This window comes from Merops nubicus, unplaced genomic scaffold, assembly GCF_000691845.1.
Source record: "Merops nubicus isolate BGI_N331 unplaced genomic scaffold, ASM69184v1 scaffold44725, whole genome shotgun sequence".
In the NCBI taxonomy this organism is placed as follows: domain Eukaryota; kingdom Metazoa; phylum Chordata; class Aves; order Coraciiformes; family Meropidae; genus Merops; species Merops nubicus.
The window spans coordinates 285-13797 of NW_008609721.1; the positions used below are offsets into that span (position 1 = coordinate 285).

The following is a 13513-nucleotide window of genomic DNA, read 5'->3' on the forward strand; positions in this document are numbered from 1 at the left end:
TTCAGCAGAAAGTGATTTTAGTGCTGAAATGGTAGAATACCCTTTTCTTTCAACATTAACGAGAATAAAAAATACTTAAAAACTTGAGAACTTACAAAGCTCTTCTCTGCTGACAGTGTTGTTTCTTAGCAATAAGTTCATGATAAATCAGCATTCCAAGCTTGGCATTTCATTAGGAGCCTGCCTGAAGCTCAAACATTACTGTGCAGTTATTGGCCTTTAGTTCTTCTGTTTATTCTTTTCATTCTAGTTCATTAGCTTGCTGGTAGACAGCCAAAAATAAAAAGCACCCAACTAGTTAGGTTTTACTTAATGACCTGTGCTAACTTTTATGTTTTCATCATTATATGATTTTCTACTTTACTGTTAAAGAAGTTAAGCCTTTACCCAGAAGCATGAAGGAGGGTTCATACTGTGAATATCATTGTGTAAAACCCAAGTCACAACTCTTGGTCTTCTGGCATGTATCACGTTCCAGAATTGTCAAAATAGCATACTTTGATGTATTTCATTTTTTCATACGCTAAGTACAGTATTGCTTCAAAATAAAAAGGGAGTTCTTTAAAAAGTGCCTATGTGAAAAGCGTGTGTATAACCTGGGTAGGGTCAGAAGAGTTCAGACGCTTCATACACTTTATAAAGGGTTCTTAGAGGAGTATGGGCAGCTTCTGAAACATGGTGCACTGAGGAACTGGGACAGGAAACAACACAACCTGAATCACTTCACAGATGACAGTCAGTGGGTTGGAGTGCCGTGTGAGTGAAGCTGGTTTTTTGTGCTGTAGATGCCACAGGCTGTGTTTTGCTCTCTGGATCTCGGTGGGGTACATTTGCTTGAGGCCTGCGCTCTGTTTCCTGATCCTGTAGGTTGTCATTTCCTCGGGTTGGCTTTTCCTGTTTCCAGTTATTGTATGTATTTAATTTTCTTACACAGTGCTAAGGAAGGAATTTCAAAGGCACTCAGACTATGGCCTGTGAAAGGGCCACCCAAAAGGACTGGTACAAAATCCTGGGTGCAAAGCCATCGGACAGTGTGGCAGAACTAAGGCGAAAGTACCAAAAACTTGCTTTATTAGTAAGTATGTTTTTATTACTTAAGTTGTGCAAAAGTAAATTGTTAAATCAGTAAGATGATAATTGCAAGTCTGGAGATTACGTTTTTTGTATAAATATGATTAATAATGATTAATAATATCTGTAATATCAGTTTGCTGAGGCAGGGGTTGAAGTTTGAAGTAAACATCTGGCATTTATAAGTTGTCATGTTTTGCAAAGAGAGGTTGTGGTGTTCTGGTTCCAAAACACTGACATGTCTCCCAGCTTTCCTAAACATTCGTGAATGAACTGAGCAAATACTTGTTCATCAGGTGCTGCATAGTCGGGTGCACAAGTCAAGAGGTCATTGTTTTTTGCACATAGTTGTGAAATTTGCTAAATACTTGTGCTATTGTGTGTACAGTTACAATGCAACCCTTGAGTATATCAATACCAGATAAAAAAAGAGCTTCTTCCTGATAGTCTGCAGCAATGGAATAGAAAATGTATAGGCAGAAGATATGTTAATGTAAATTCTGCTTAAAAGCTTCTGGTGTGTTTTTGTGGAGTTGTAGTTTTGGGCATGCAGTAATGCTTGATGTTTAGTGATTTTTTTTTTTCCCCCATGCATTCCAAGTAAACATGTATGAAAACCTCAGAGCTTTCCTACATTACCTCATATGATTCTTAGTTCTCCTGTTTTTTGTTCCCTAAATTGAGGCTTTTTCCTCAGAAGTTGCTTTGGCCTGGCTGTCTAAGGAAAATGGTGTGTATTGTTTTTGATACTGTTGACTGTTGTCAGCCAAATTTGGTGGACAAATAGAATTCCCAAGGTAACTAAATTCTGAAGTTGCTTGAAAACTGGCAACCTGGTGTAAATCAGCTTGCATATCTTCCTTTAGGTTAGCTTCTAGCTCGACTGTCAGTATGGGCAGAGAGCCTGTGCATGGCTAATCTTCCTTGGCTCGAGGTGTCAGAATGGATGTGATAAGAAGTTGGTTTTTTTAAGTGAGGTGAAGAGAATGTCAGTCAAGGGGAGAGTGAGTTTTGTTAGAGTTGAAATAAATTAATGGGTTGATTTGGGTTTTTTTGTTGTTGTTTCGTTGGTTTTTTATTTTATTTCTATCCCTTGTGAAAACTGTTTTAAAGGTCACTTCACCAGTATGTTCCATATGAACACATTTTGATATTCTGTAGTTGAATTTGCTAAGCTGTCCTACTGTACATTTCAGTGCTTCCTGCAAATTTATTTCTTTGTCTGAAACTGATTTGTGTACTTAAGAGTCTTAAGTTTCAACACTTTACAAGATGCTTGCATGCAGATCAAGGACATAAATCCTTTGGTCCTCACTATTAAACATTAGAGGAAATCAATGTAGGTGAGCTCTTTGGAACACAAGCTTCTTAGTTCCACTCTTGATAAAAATAGTTGTCTTCTTAGACCTCCTAATGTTTGTTTCACTGAATTACTAGTAAAATGTGAATAAAACATGAATAATGATCTGTTTGTCTTGAATGAAACAACAGGGGCACCACAGAATAAAATGCCTCTTCTGCTCAGATAGAGGGGTAATTTAAACCAAGTACTACAATGGAATTAATATGTTTCTTTCACTGTGAATCTGTGTATAATAACAGAATTAAAATCATATATAAAGTATTGTTCAGAACTGCTTGCCACAGAACTCAACCCACATGGTGCCTTCCCTGTATGATTTTTTTTGAAAAATGAGACTGACCTTTTATACTAGTGCTGTGTTTTCAGGTGATTCTTTTGAAGAGTATGAAATGAGAATTGTTGGGATTTACAGCTGCCAGTTTACATGTATAACTGTACTTGTAGAAGATGAAAACGTTATTTTAATATATAAGCTTTTCTTTAGAACTTGTATTTTTCCAAACTAATTGGTTAATTCCCTTTTTTGAAAAGTCTGTCAGAAATATTAGAGAAAAAGAAGATAACTTTTTTGCTGCTTGGCTCAGAATTCTTTTGCTATCTGTGATGGATCTCAAAAAAGAGAAAGCCACACTGATCTTTACTTGTAGGTGTTTTCTCCAAGGCAGATCTGCTGCTTGTCTGTTGTTGTTACCATATGCCCTGTCTCAGTTCATCTTTTTCTTTTAGCTGAGCTGTTACAGATTCAGTTTGTTTCTCCACCTACTAGTAATCACATCTAGCACAAGCAGTCTAAAGTCTGTATAAGCATGTTGGTAACAAACCAACAATTTTCATGCACCTTAAAAACTCACTGGCCATAGGAGTGACTGGATCCTGCACTGCATAACTTCACTAAAAAAGGTGTTCCTATAGCACATAGTTAGTGTAACAAGTTATTGCCACAGATGTTGTTGAGCCCAGAGGGTTCCGTGGTTGAAAAAGCTGAGACATTCATGAGAACAAAGTCTGCCATAACGTGGATTTTAGAGAGAGGTTTCTTTTAACGAGGTATGAACTTCTGAATGCTGGTGGAATACATAAGGGATTTTATATTTCTCCTACCCTGATGTTATTCCCTGCGCATCTACTGTCACTGGTAGCAAAAACCACAGCACAGGCTGAACTTCTCATCTGACCTGTTGTGACCTATTCATGTGCATTAACTCTTGCTCCCCAGGTAAAGCTTGTACTTTTGAGCCTCTGGCTTCTTAGCTTCACACCTCTGACTGACAAACTGTTCACTGTGGTTTTGTAAAGCTGTCGTTGCTTATACGTCCATTTAGGAGCTGGAATAGCAGATGAGCACAGCCATGTGTTGCCTATTAAAAGATCTCATGACAAATTATGTGATGGGTACAGAAAGTTTGCTGGCTTATGTGCAGCAGCAGAAGGTAACCTGAAGAACTGTACTGTGCTAATCACTTTAAAATCAAAAAGTTTTTAAAGCAACTTGCATCTTGGATACCAGTTACACTGAGTATGACATTCATTCTGTAATTGTGAATATTCCAATCACAGATGTTCGTTAGCATCAAGCATAATAGATGGTGGAATTCATGTTTAAAAATAATTCTGCTGTTAAAATAAACATGGCAAATGTTTGAGTCCAAGCCTCCTTCAAATGATCCCCAGTGCTTCGTGTTGAGCATTTGCTTTTTGCCATCTGCTATTTTCTATTTGTCAACACATGTATGCCTAGCATCTTGAATGAACAGGCAGATGTAAATTTCCAAAGCTAAAAAGAGTTGGAGATCTTGCCATATGTCACCCAAAGATAACTGTATTTGTAGTGAGATCTCAGTACTGACCTCAATAACACAAAGTAGTGTGGAATTAAAGATGATTGAACTGCAGGTTTGTATGAAGGATTTTCGTAAGGGCAAGTTAGCTTAAAACTGATTAATTTTTAAAATATAACTTGTTTTTGTCGATTCTAAAAAATTGCTGATGCAAAACGTTAATAACCCATAACAAAACTTTGCATATGCATCTTACTGGAGTGAACACATTTACTTACCCTTCTGCCATACTTTGCTGTGCTTAGTTTTTCGTTTGGCCAGGTCACAACATGTTTGAGGGAATTATTTTACTACAGATAATGTCAATTCCGTGTTTAAGAATAGCATTAGTTTCATACAGAAAGTAGCACAGGTTTGGCCTAAAAGTAGTGATTTTTTTTAAAATCCATATTTTTTCTTCACCTTTTAAATATTTAAGTAAAACTTCAGATTTATAAAATTTCTTTCCAACTCAATGAAACTTTATTTCTTTTAAATTCTTACGTACTTAAGTAACTCTGTTACTTGGATCTTCTTGATACTTTGCTACTGTAACAATCAATATCTGCTGAAGATGGCAGACTTTTGGGCAAAAGATGTGTGACACTGGCAGTTTTATGAATAGCTTATCTTCAAAATCAAACTTATGTGCAGTGGCTCATTTTTTGGAGTCTTCTCTAGCGCAGAGCTTCAGCCAGTAATTATCAAAGGAAAAAAAAACAGGTCAGAAATTTGTGGTTTGTAACCAGCCTAGCACAATGCAGAGATTCCTTGATTGGTTGTTGTAAGTTCATGCTAAAGCACAGAGGACTTGCAGTTTAAATACCCTGAAAGGAATGACAACAAATTTTAAGAATTAATATGTTGTCTGGAGTTTGGTCTTTAATATTCTGTCTATAGAACGTGCTGATACTTTTGAGACATTTGGAATATATATAGCCTTTCTATCCACAGTTACATTTTCAAAAATATTTCTTAAGTGGATAAATAGGTTTTATGCTCTGTACTTAGTTTTTCAAGGAATCCATGCAGCCTTTAGGAAGGACAGTGCTTGTATTTCCTATCTGAATGTATGTAAAATTAACAGAGAATTAAATTAGAGTAGCAAGCTACTTGGGGGGAAAAAAAAATCACACTATCTTATTATTTGCACAATTTTTTACATCTCCTTTTGGTCTAGCACTTTGTGGTCAAAGAAGGAGTTGCCAGATTATTTTCAAATTTTCACATAGCTGTTCTATATCCGAAAACTGCTTTTCACAGGGAATAAAGTCACCAAATGCATAAGCTTTGTCTAGCTGAAAATCAGGTGTCTGTTCCTGTTGATGCTGATGATATTGTAGGATACCTTTCAACTGGAAAAAAAATTATCGTGCAGGAAAATTACATGCTGCTGTAACAATGTGTGCCCTAATCTTAAAGAAAATCCATGTAATTTGAGCAGGAAGTATGTAGGAAGCTCTCATTTTTAATATGGTAAGGCAAAAAAAATGTGCCATTTAACATGAAGATTATCTTTTTATCTGAAGGGGTGGTGTGTGTATAGAAATACAAACAAAGTGTTAAAGTGATCACAGAAACTGTTTGAAAGAGTAGAAAGTTTGAAGAGTGAAAGCATCAGGCATAGGTAAGAATGACTCCCAGCAAAACTAAAGAGGACATAAATAGAAATTTAATGAAGCGAAATAACTTCAAGAAGAGATTGTTCCAGTGAGCTGGTGTAGAGAAAAGACATCTGTCTTTCTGAAGAGAGAAAAAAAATCTGTTGCATCTTACCAGATTTATGTAGACATCTACATTATGCAGTCCCAAGAAATGCAGAGTGTATTTATGTAAAGTTCAAGATCTGCTTCCATGATTATTGTGTTAATTTGTTCCAAAATAAAGTCAGTGTTATTCCTCAAAACCCTTGCCGGCTGAGGAACTTCTTTTCATGCAGAGTTAAGTTGACAATTTGAATCTTTAAAATGAAAACACTTTTAGCTTTGTATCAGAAAGTATAAAAAAAAAAGTATTGTGTCAAAACAGTGCTTTTCATAATGAAAATTATGCAGAGTGTGTATTTGTTTATTTAATAGCCTTTGCAGGTTTGTTTTTTGTTTGAATAGCAGGATTCTTGTTAGAGACAGCTAACAGCTAACTCCAGTTTCAGCTAATTTGCAGAAAATGGCTTTTGTAGTTTGATGGTATGAACAGAACAAGTTCAGTGCTGCCTGGTTGTAGCTGGACACTATACCTGCAACAGAGGAGGATAAGCCACTAAGTGTAATATGAAGGACTGTTGTTCTGGTGCTTTGGGTAGTTTTGTTTTGAGCTGTTCTTTACATCTGATTTACTATTTATGACCTTAATAAAATACAAAGGAGCATATTTTCTAGTTGGGACTTGAAAAATAGGTTATTAGCTTATGTAATATATAATGAACCTCTGTTGCAGGAGTCACTGGTTCAAACAGCTTGATCAATCAGATCGTGATCATGCTGCTGTTCAAGCTATGAGAGCTTTGGTTCAATACATCCACCTGTTTTTTTTTTGTGGTGGTACCTGTTTCAGGTTGTTTTTCTTAGACCAGAATAGGTCATTGTGATAGTCAGTAGTAGCTTGGAAGAACAGGTCTTCACCCTGGTAATGGTAACGTTGCAGTGATAGGAACTTTTAGCAGTCTGAATGGTATCACCAATTTGTTGTCGAGGTGGTACTGAAAAGGCAGATGTTCTGGAGCTGTGCTGCTGCCTCGTACAGCCAGATGTTCTGGGGGTGTGCTGCTGCCTCGTACAGCCAGAGAGACCACTGTGTCCCAGACCAGGCTCCTGCGTGCTTGGTGGGACTTTTGTGAAGATACAGTGCTGGTGGCACATGGTCCTCGCAGGCTTTAGGGTAAGTGGCCAATGGGAGCCTCTCCCATACCTAATTAGGCAGATGTCTAATCAGATGAAATGCAATGATTCATCTATTGGTGCTCTAATTGGTCAGCAGCCTGCTGGAGGGAGCGCTCCAGGCACATTGTATACAAGAACAGGCTGCGGAAAGCATCCTGCCTTGGAGAAGGGCTGTGGGGGAAGAGAGGTTGTGGACGTGGGTGAAGAGGAGGAGGATGGAGTGAGGAGGAGAAGAAGGGGCACATGAGAGTGCTGGTGTGCAGCCTGCAGTGCCCCTTTACAAGAGGAGGGTCTCTACTATAGCTCAGTTTGGATGGAGCCATGTCTCACTTTTTGTTACTTTCTTATGTGCAGTCTCAAGATGCTTTAGACTGACTTGTCACTGCGACAGTTACCAAAGTGTTGTCTGTACAACAGATGCTTCTGTTTTTATCTGGGTACAGTGTAAATGGGAGGTGTCCCTGCTCATGGCAGAGGGGTTGGAACTGGGTGATCCTTGTGGTCCCTTCCAACCCTGACAGATTCTGATCTGTTTTAGCAGAGGACTTTAGAGCCCTAATGGCTCAATGGTTGGACTTGATCTTGGAGGTCCCTTCCAAGCTAAAGGATTCTATAATTCTAAATGTTTAGTAATGCATCTGTCCAGTTAGCTGCCCTATAAAAGGTAAGTTCTTTCTTTATGGGTTTTGCACTCAAATGTTTTCTAAACTGAGTGCTGAATTTTAAGATGTAGCTTTTTGTGTCCATTTTTAAAGTTATAATTAGACAGGGCCTAACCTGTTATTTTGAGATCATGAGTAGCTTCAAATACTGTAGAGATGCTATATTCCTCCTAGAGACAGGAGAAACTTAAAGCGATGTTTTCAGGAAAACAAAAATTCAAAACCACCTGCAACTTTTGAAGTGTTATGCAAGTGTTACAGTTGCTCATAAATAGTTTTTTAAGAGTCCTCTATTCTTTGAGCCCGGCTTTCCACAGTGACTTCTGCAGTTGCAGTGCCTTAGGGACTTTGATTATTTTGCCTTATGCTTAAATCTGACTTCTTAAAGGTGTCTGTCTGGTTTTAGGTATTCCAAATTAATTTGAAAATTAATGATATACTTTGGTTTGGAAAAAATGTTTCAGTGACAGTTATCTGGGGGTGGGAGGGGACGACACAAAAACCTGTTCTTTGTGCTCGGCAGTTCTTAGGAAGTTGTGGGGTATCAAAGCAGTTGACTTTCTCAGCCTGCACAAAGGTATTCACAAGTCACGGTGCCAGCTGAAGCCTACTGCCCCTAACTGCCTGTCCCTGCCCTTCTGCCAGATGTTGCTCAGCCAGGAAATATCACCCTGTGGGTTTTCCTTCATCACTACTGTACATGTCAGCTGGAAAAGTTCCTCCCCGTTTTTTCAGTACCTAAAGCAACACTGGTTGGTTGTTATTTTGTGTTGGTTTTTAATCTTTTGTTTTGTTTTGTTTTCCAATACAGGATTCTCAGGTTTGCTTTCACATGAAAGCAGTGTTGTCCTAAAGTAGTTTCCTGACCATTTGTGTAACTGGCATTATTGTGTGACTAGGGTCACATTAACCTGTGCCTAAACAAAGGAACATCATTTAATGTGATATTTAACAGTGTAAATTGTGAGCATAGGGGTGTATATATTAAAAGGAGCTTGTAAAATTCCATTTATTTATTTTTCATTCTTATACTCCTGTAAATTTTAAAATGTTTCATTTGTTTCTTTCCTTTGCTAGTTTTTGGTGGAGTTTTTATTGCTTTATCTACCCCTGTGCAGCATAGTTTCCGAAAGCTGGCTTTTAAAGTAGCTTTTGAGGCTCTTGAATGGCTTTTCATAGGAAAAAAAGGAGCCATGGATGCAGAAGAAAATGAAGGAGAAGCTGTTTCTAAAGATGCACTTTTTGATAACCATAGGTTCCATTTTCTCTCCTTGCTTTCATACCATCATTAGCCAAATTAATCTTCTATTTATACAACAACACTAATTTTTATTTTTTTATCACTAGAAACTGAAACTTTTACATTTTATTTCAGGATTAAGTTTGTTCAAGGCTGAGAAGGATGAGGAGTGTGAATATTTAATGTCAGGGTTAGGTGAGGTAATGACTTGCTGTGTTGTTGGACTCATCTCAGTCTAATGGGGATAGATCTCTCCAGAGGCTGAGGAATAGTAGGTGGAAGGACTACGAGTTCATTACTTAGGTTTCTATAAGTTGGGCTAGTTATTGCTGCTGCAGAAACATGGTCCTCTTCCCTTGCCAACAGAATAGATTATCTTTCTCATCTTGAGGAAGTTTTCAAACAAGAATCTGCAATTACTTGCTTTTGCAAGAGTGCTTTGAAGTCGTTGATTGCCGGAGTGCTACCTTGGACAATGTGGAGACCCACTATCGGTAGTGAAGACCAGTGACAGAGAGTGTAAGATTAAAGTAGTAATCTCATGATACTACAGCACCATGATAAAAGCAATAGCATTAGAAGATTATTCTGGTCATATGTGATACAATCTTCAGACTTTACTAATTTACTCCACAGAATAAAGTATTTTTCATTAGATATTACTTTGAGTGTAAGACCTTGGCAATCACAGGACTTGTATAAGTAGTGTCAAATTGAAAGTGACTATTTCCATGGAAGTTGAAATTTGCTTCTCTAAAGTATAGTCAGAATTACAGTTGCAATCCTGCCACTATTACAGTTAAATATAGAAAACAAGTATGCAAAAGACAGGGATTTTTGTAGCCATTCAAAATGCTGGTCAGACATTAAGGTTACTGTTGTGGTTTGAGGCTTGGAATGGGGGCGTGACCTTCCAGCAACTGGGAGGACCCCGGGTGGGGGTGAAACCATTGTATTCCCTCCCCTTCCCACACACACTCTGATAAGAGGCAGGGAGTGGTTTCTTGTTTCACTCCTGCCTTGGAGCTTGGAGGAAAGTTCTCCTTTCACTCCGTGGGACCCTGGAACCATTTCTGAGGGTTTTGTATATTTTATCTTTTGTATTATTCCCCTAATCTTTATATATTATTTTTCCTTACCTCCCTTTTTCGTTTTCTGTTCCTTGTTGAACAATATACTTCATTTTTTTTTTAAAAGTGTCTCTCTCTCTCTCGGGGGTGGGGAAGAGGCGAGTACATAGTTCTGTTCCGTGTGGGTCCTGCCCTGAACCCCTTTTTACACGGAACCAGGACAGTTACCCTGTGTGATTTAAGTGTGAAAGAAGACATTGTGGTGAAATTCTTGGCTTGATCAAAGAAGGCTGAGAAAGTTTAAAGCGTATTTAAGCAAAATAACTTTAAAGAATCCAAAATGAAAATTGAGTTTGACAGTGTAATGTATTCTATGTTTTGTTTTTTTTTTTTTTTTAATTGCACTTCAGAGGACTCCACTAATTTTCAAGAGTGTGCAACATTGGATTGAGTGTATCATCCTCTGTTTTTATTGTGCAGCTGTTAGTGAGAGTCAGGTATCCCATCTACTTAACTGTTGCATATTGCTGTGTACATTTAGTCCTATTTTTTTTATTCTGGACTTTTTTAAAGAAAAGCAGATTGGATAGTCTGTGGTTTTTTTCAAAATTATTCATTGGGTGATGAATAACTGAACTGTTACAAAAAATTCTTTTTTACTCCTATGTGCTGCCTTTGTGATGCTTTGCTGAAAATAACTTGAGATACAGCAATTACTTCCTCATAGTAACAGCTATAGCAGCAGCAATAGCTGAAGTACTTTGATGGTCCTTGTTTGTCTCAAGTGAAGTTGGAGTTCTGCTGTGCTGGATGTTGTGGAATTGACACTATTTTCATTACCTAGTTGATCACTGAGCAGTGTAGCAAAATGTCACAGAATGGATAAGGTATAAGAGATTTGAATGAGAATGAAAGTCAGTATTTTTTTCCTCAAATGAGGAACATTTCATATGAATAAGAATCATCCTGGAGATGGCCATGAAGGCTGTTGTTAAAGCAGATGAGGTCAGGTAGGAGAAAGATGAAGTTTTTAGAAAGCTTAAAGATTGTTTGTGTTTGGGGGGGAAAAAAGGAAGAAGAGATGGACTGAAGTAATGAATCAAGAAGATAAATTCCTGGCTTTTTTGTCCAGCTGTCTTTGGATGGACATCCTTCGGGGAGTTTAAGTCTCTGTATGAAAAGACTGAATGTCACAAGGAACTCTGTGCTTTCTGTGTCTCCTCTTTGCAAATGGGAAAAGCAAGCTACTTCCACGTTCCCTGCTAGCTTCTGCCAATTGAGTGAGCATGTTGAAAAGATTGATTGTGGGCTTGGAAGGCAAGTTTAAGACCTGGAGTCATTCTTTTCATGGAAATTAGTAAGTTTTATGTTTTGGAGAGAGTGCTTTGCAAAATCACTGAAATAAAAAAAGTCTTAAAGTAACTAAGTTTTGTGCTGTTTTAACATAAGACCACACCTTTTTTTTTTTTTTTCTTGCCTCCCATTCCCTACCCCACTTTCAAATACTTGTGATGTGAAACTTTTCAGTACTGAATTGTGCTAGTTACTTAACAAGAGGTAGCTTACAAAAATGTGAACAAGTGTGGAACCTGATCTAGGGAATGTACTCACTTGTTTATGTGAGTATCCTAATGAAATGCATGTCTTACATTCCTGATACCTCATCTGCTAAAATCAGAGTCCCATACAGAGCCCACAGAACAGGCATCTTGCCTGTTACAGCCTTGGTGCTCAGGAAAGGAAATAATCACAACAGTTAAAGTTAGAAAGCCTTTAAGGGAGGAAATGTGCAGCAGCTATTTAAAAACAACAAAAAACTTTTCAGTTTGCGCTGGTCTCTGTTATCATCATGCTAGTGTAGTGCAGAGCAACAATGAAATGTTTTTGATGTAACCTTCTAGTAAGCATTAGGTGGCAGCAGCGTGTTGTATTTGGCAACTGCTTTATCATTTGGTCTTTTATCTTCTGTGATCTTTAGTGTAATAAATGGAGAAAACGTGTATTTTCTTTATTATAGTTTTTTTGAAATGCTGATTTATGTTTCTGGCTGACTGTAAGGGAGGCTGTTGGATTCTTGTAGGCATAGGTGGGATTAGCATACTGTAGTTTCTGCACAGTACTCATTTTGTGATACAGTGTCTAACTGCAATAATATTAACTGCAAATACTCTGAGAAATATGCTATTAATGGCTGTGTTTAGTTTTGCATCCTTTACTTTTTCATAAGCTGTTGCCATTTCTAACTTTAATATAGCCTGTTAGATGAAATATACTTTATTACTTGTTTGCTGTTTTTTTTGTTTTCTTAGATAAAAACAAACTTAGGCTCAAGAGAATGTTGGTAGGAACATAATTAACCTTTCAGCATAGTGGTGTCATTGTCCCTCCAGATCTTAGACAAGTGCTGTTACCTTGTGACCCTTGTGAAGGTTTTTTCACCTTCATCCTTTTTTCTCACAGTCAAAGGATCTGAAGGAGTTTGGAACTGGTGTTGCATTGTATTAATTGGGCAGGATGATCAATTAATAGAAGAAGAGCAAGAAAGTGTTGACAGTACATGCTATCTAATTAGTACCTGATGAACCATGTAGGCCACAGAGCCCAGAGTGTGATGTTACTTCAGGGTGGCTCCTATACAAGACCTTTATATGCAAAATAGGCCTGTGGAAAGGCTAAAAAATACTTCAGCTTAGTTCCAGGGAAGGAAATATTAATTCATGAAAAACTTGACTTTCCACTGTAAATTTGGGGAAGGATGGGGATACTTAATACACCACAGAAGCAGCATGTATCAAAATACCAAGCTTGTGCTCTGTACAAGTCTTGCTCTTAAAATTCATGTAGTCTCTTGTTGTTTTTGTCAGAAGTTGTCTACATATTATGGAAAGAAATATTTTTTAAAATAAAACTATGTAGTTTTTCTTTCTGCTTTTGGATGTAGTAAGAAAGAAGTACTAGGGCAGGAAGTTTTTCTGATGGTTCATACTGTAAAATGGTAAGCAAAATGAGTTTAAGTTCAGAGCAGGTAAGACTACAATGCTTTAAAGTTCCACCCTAACTGGTTTTCTATTACATGTTAGTTTTTAATAGTTTTTCAGTTGAATATTAAATAGTTTTGAACGGAAAAGCACTTTGAGCCTAGCAAGGTAGCACTGGCAGTATTCTTTGGTTACTAGTTATGACATTTTTTCCATTCATTTGTATCAATGTATCAGTAATTAATTTGTACTAAGAAATTCTCCCTCCTCCTATAATAAGATGAAAGTTTAATGTTTAAAACATTTTTTCTAAATTAATTTTCTCCTTTAGTTTAGGCTTCTTTGTTTTACTGAAGTAAACCACTTTCTGGTTTAGTATACTTTTATCAGATAAATCACTAAAATGTTTCATAAAATACTCTTTTTTATTCCT

At 37.3% G+C, this 13513-nt stretch overlaps 1 protein-coding gene across 1 annotated transcript in view; it reads left to right on the top strand.

Moving 5' to 3' along the window:
* Positions 1-967: 967 nt before the first annotated feature.
* The window catches only part of DNAJC24 (DnaJ (Hsp40) homolog, subfamily C, member 24), a 30842-nt gene continuing 18296 nt past the window's right edge, over positions 968-13513 (top strand). Inside the window, exon 1 of the mRNA XM_008940668.1 lies at positions 968-1075. Within this exon, the coding sequence (XP_008938916.1) occupies positions 968-1075 (108 nt within the window). The remainder of the gene's footprint in view (positions 1076-13513) is intronic.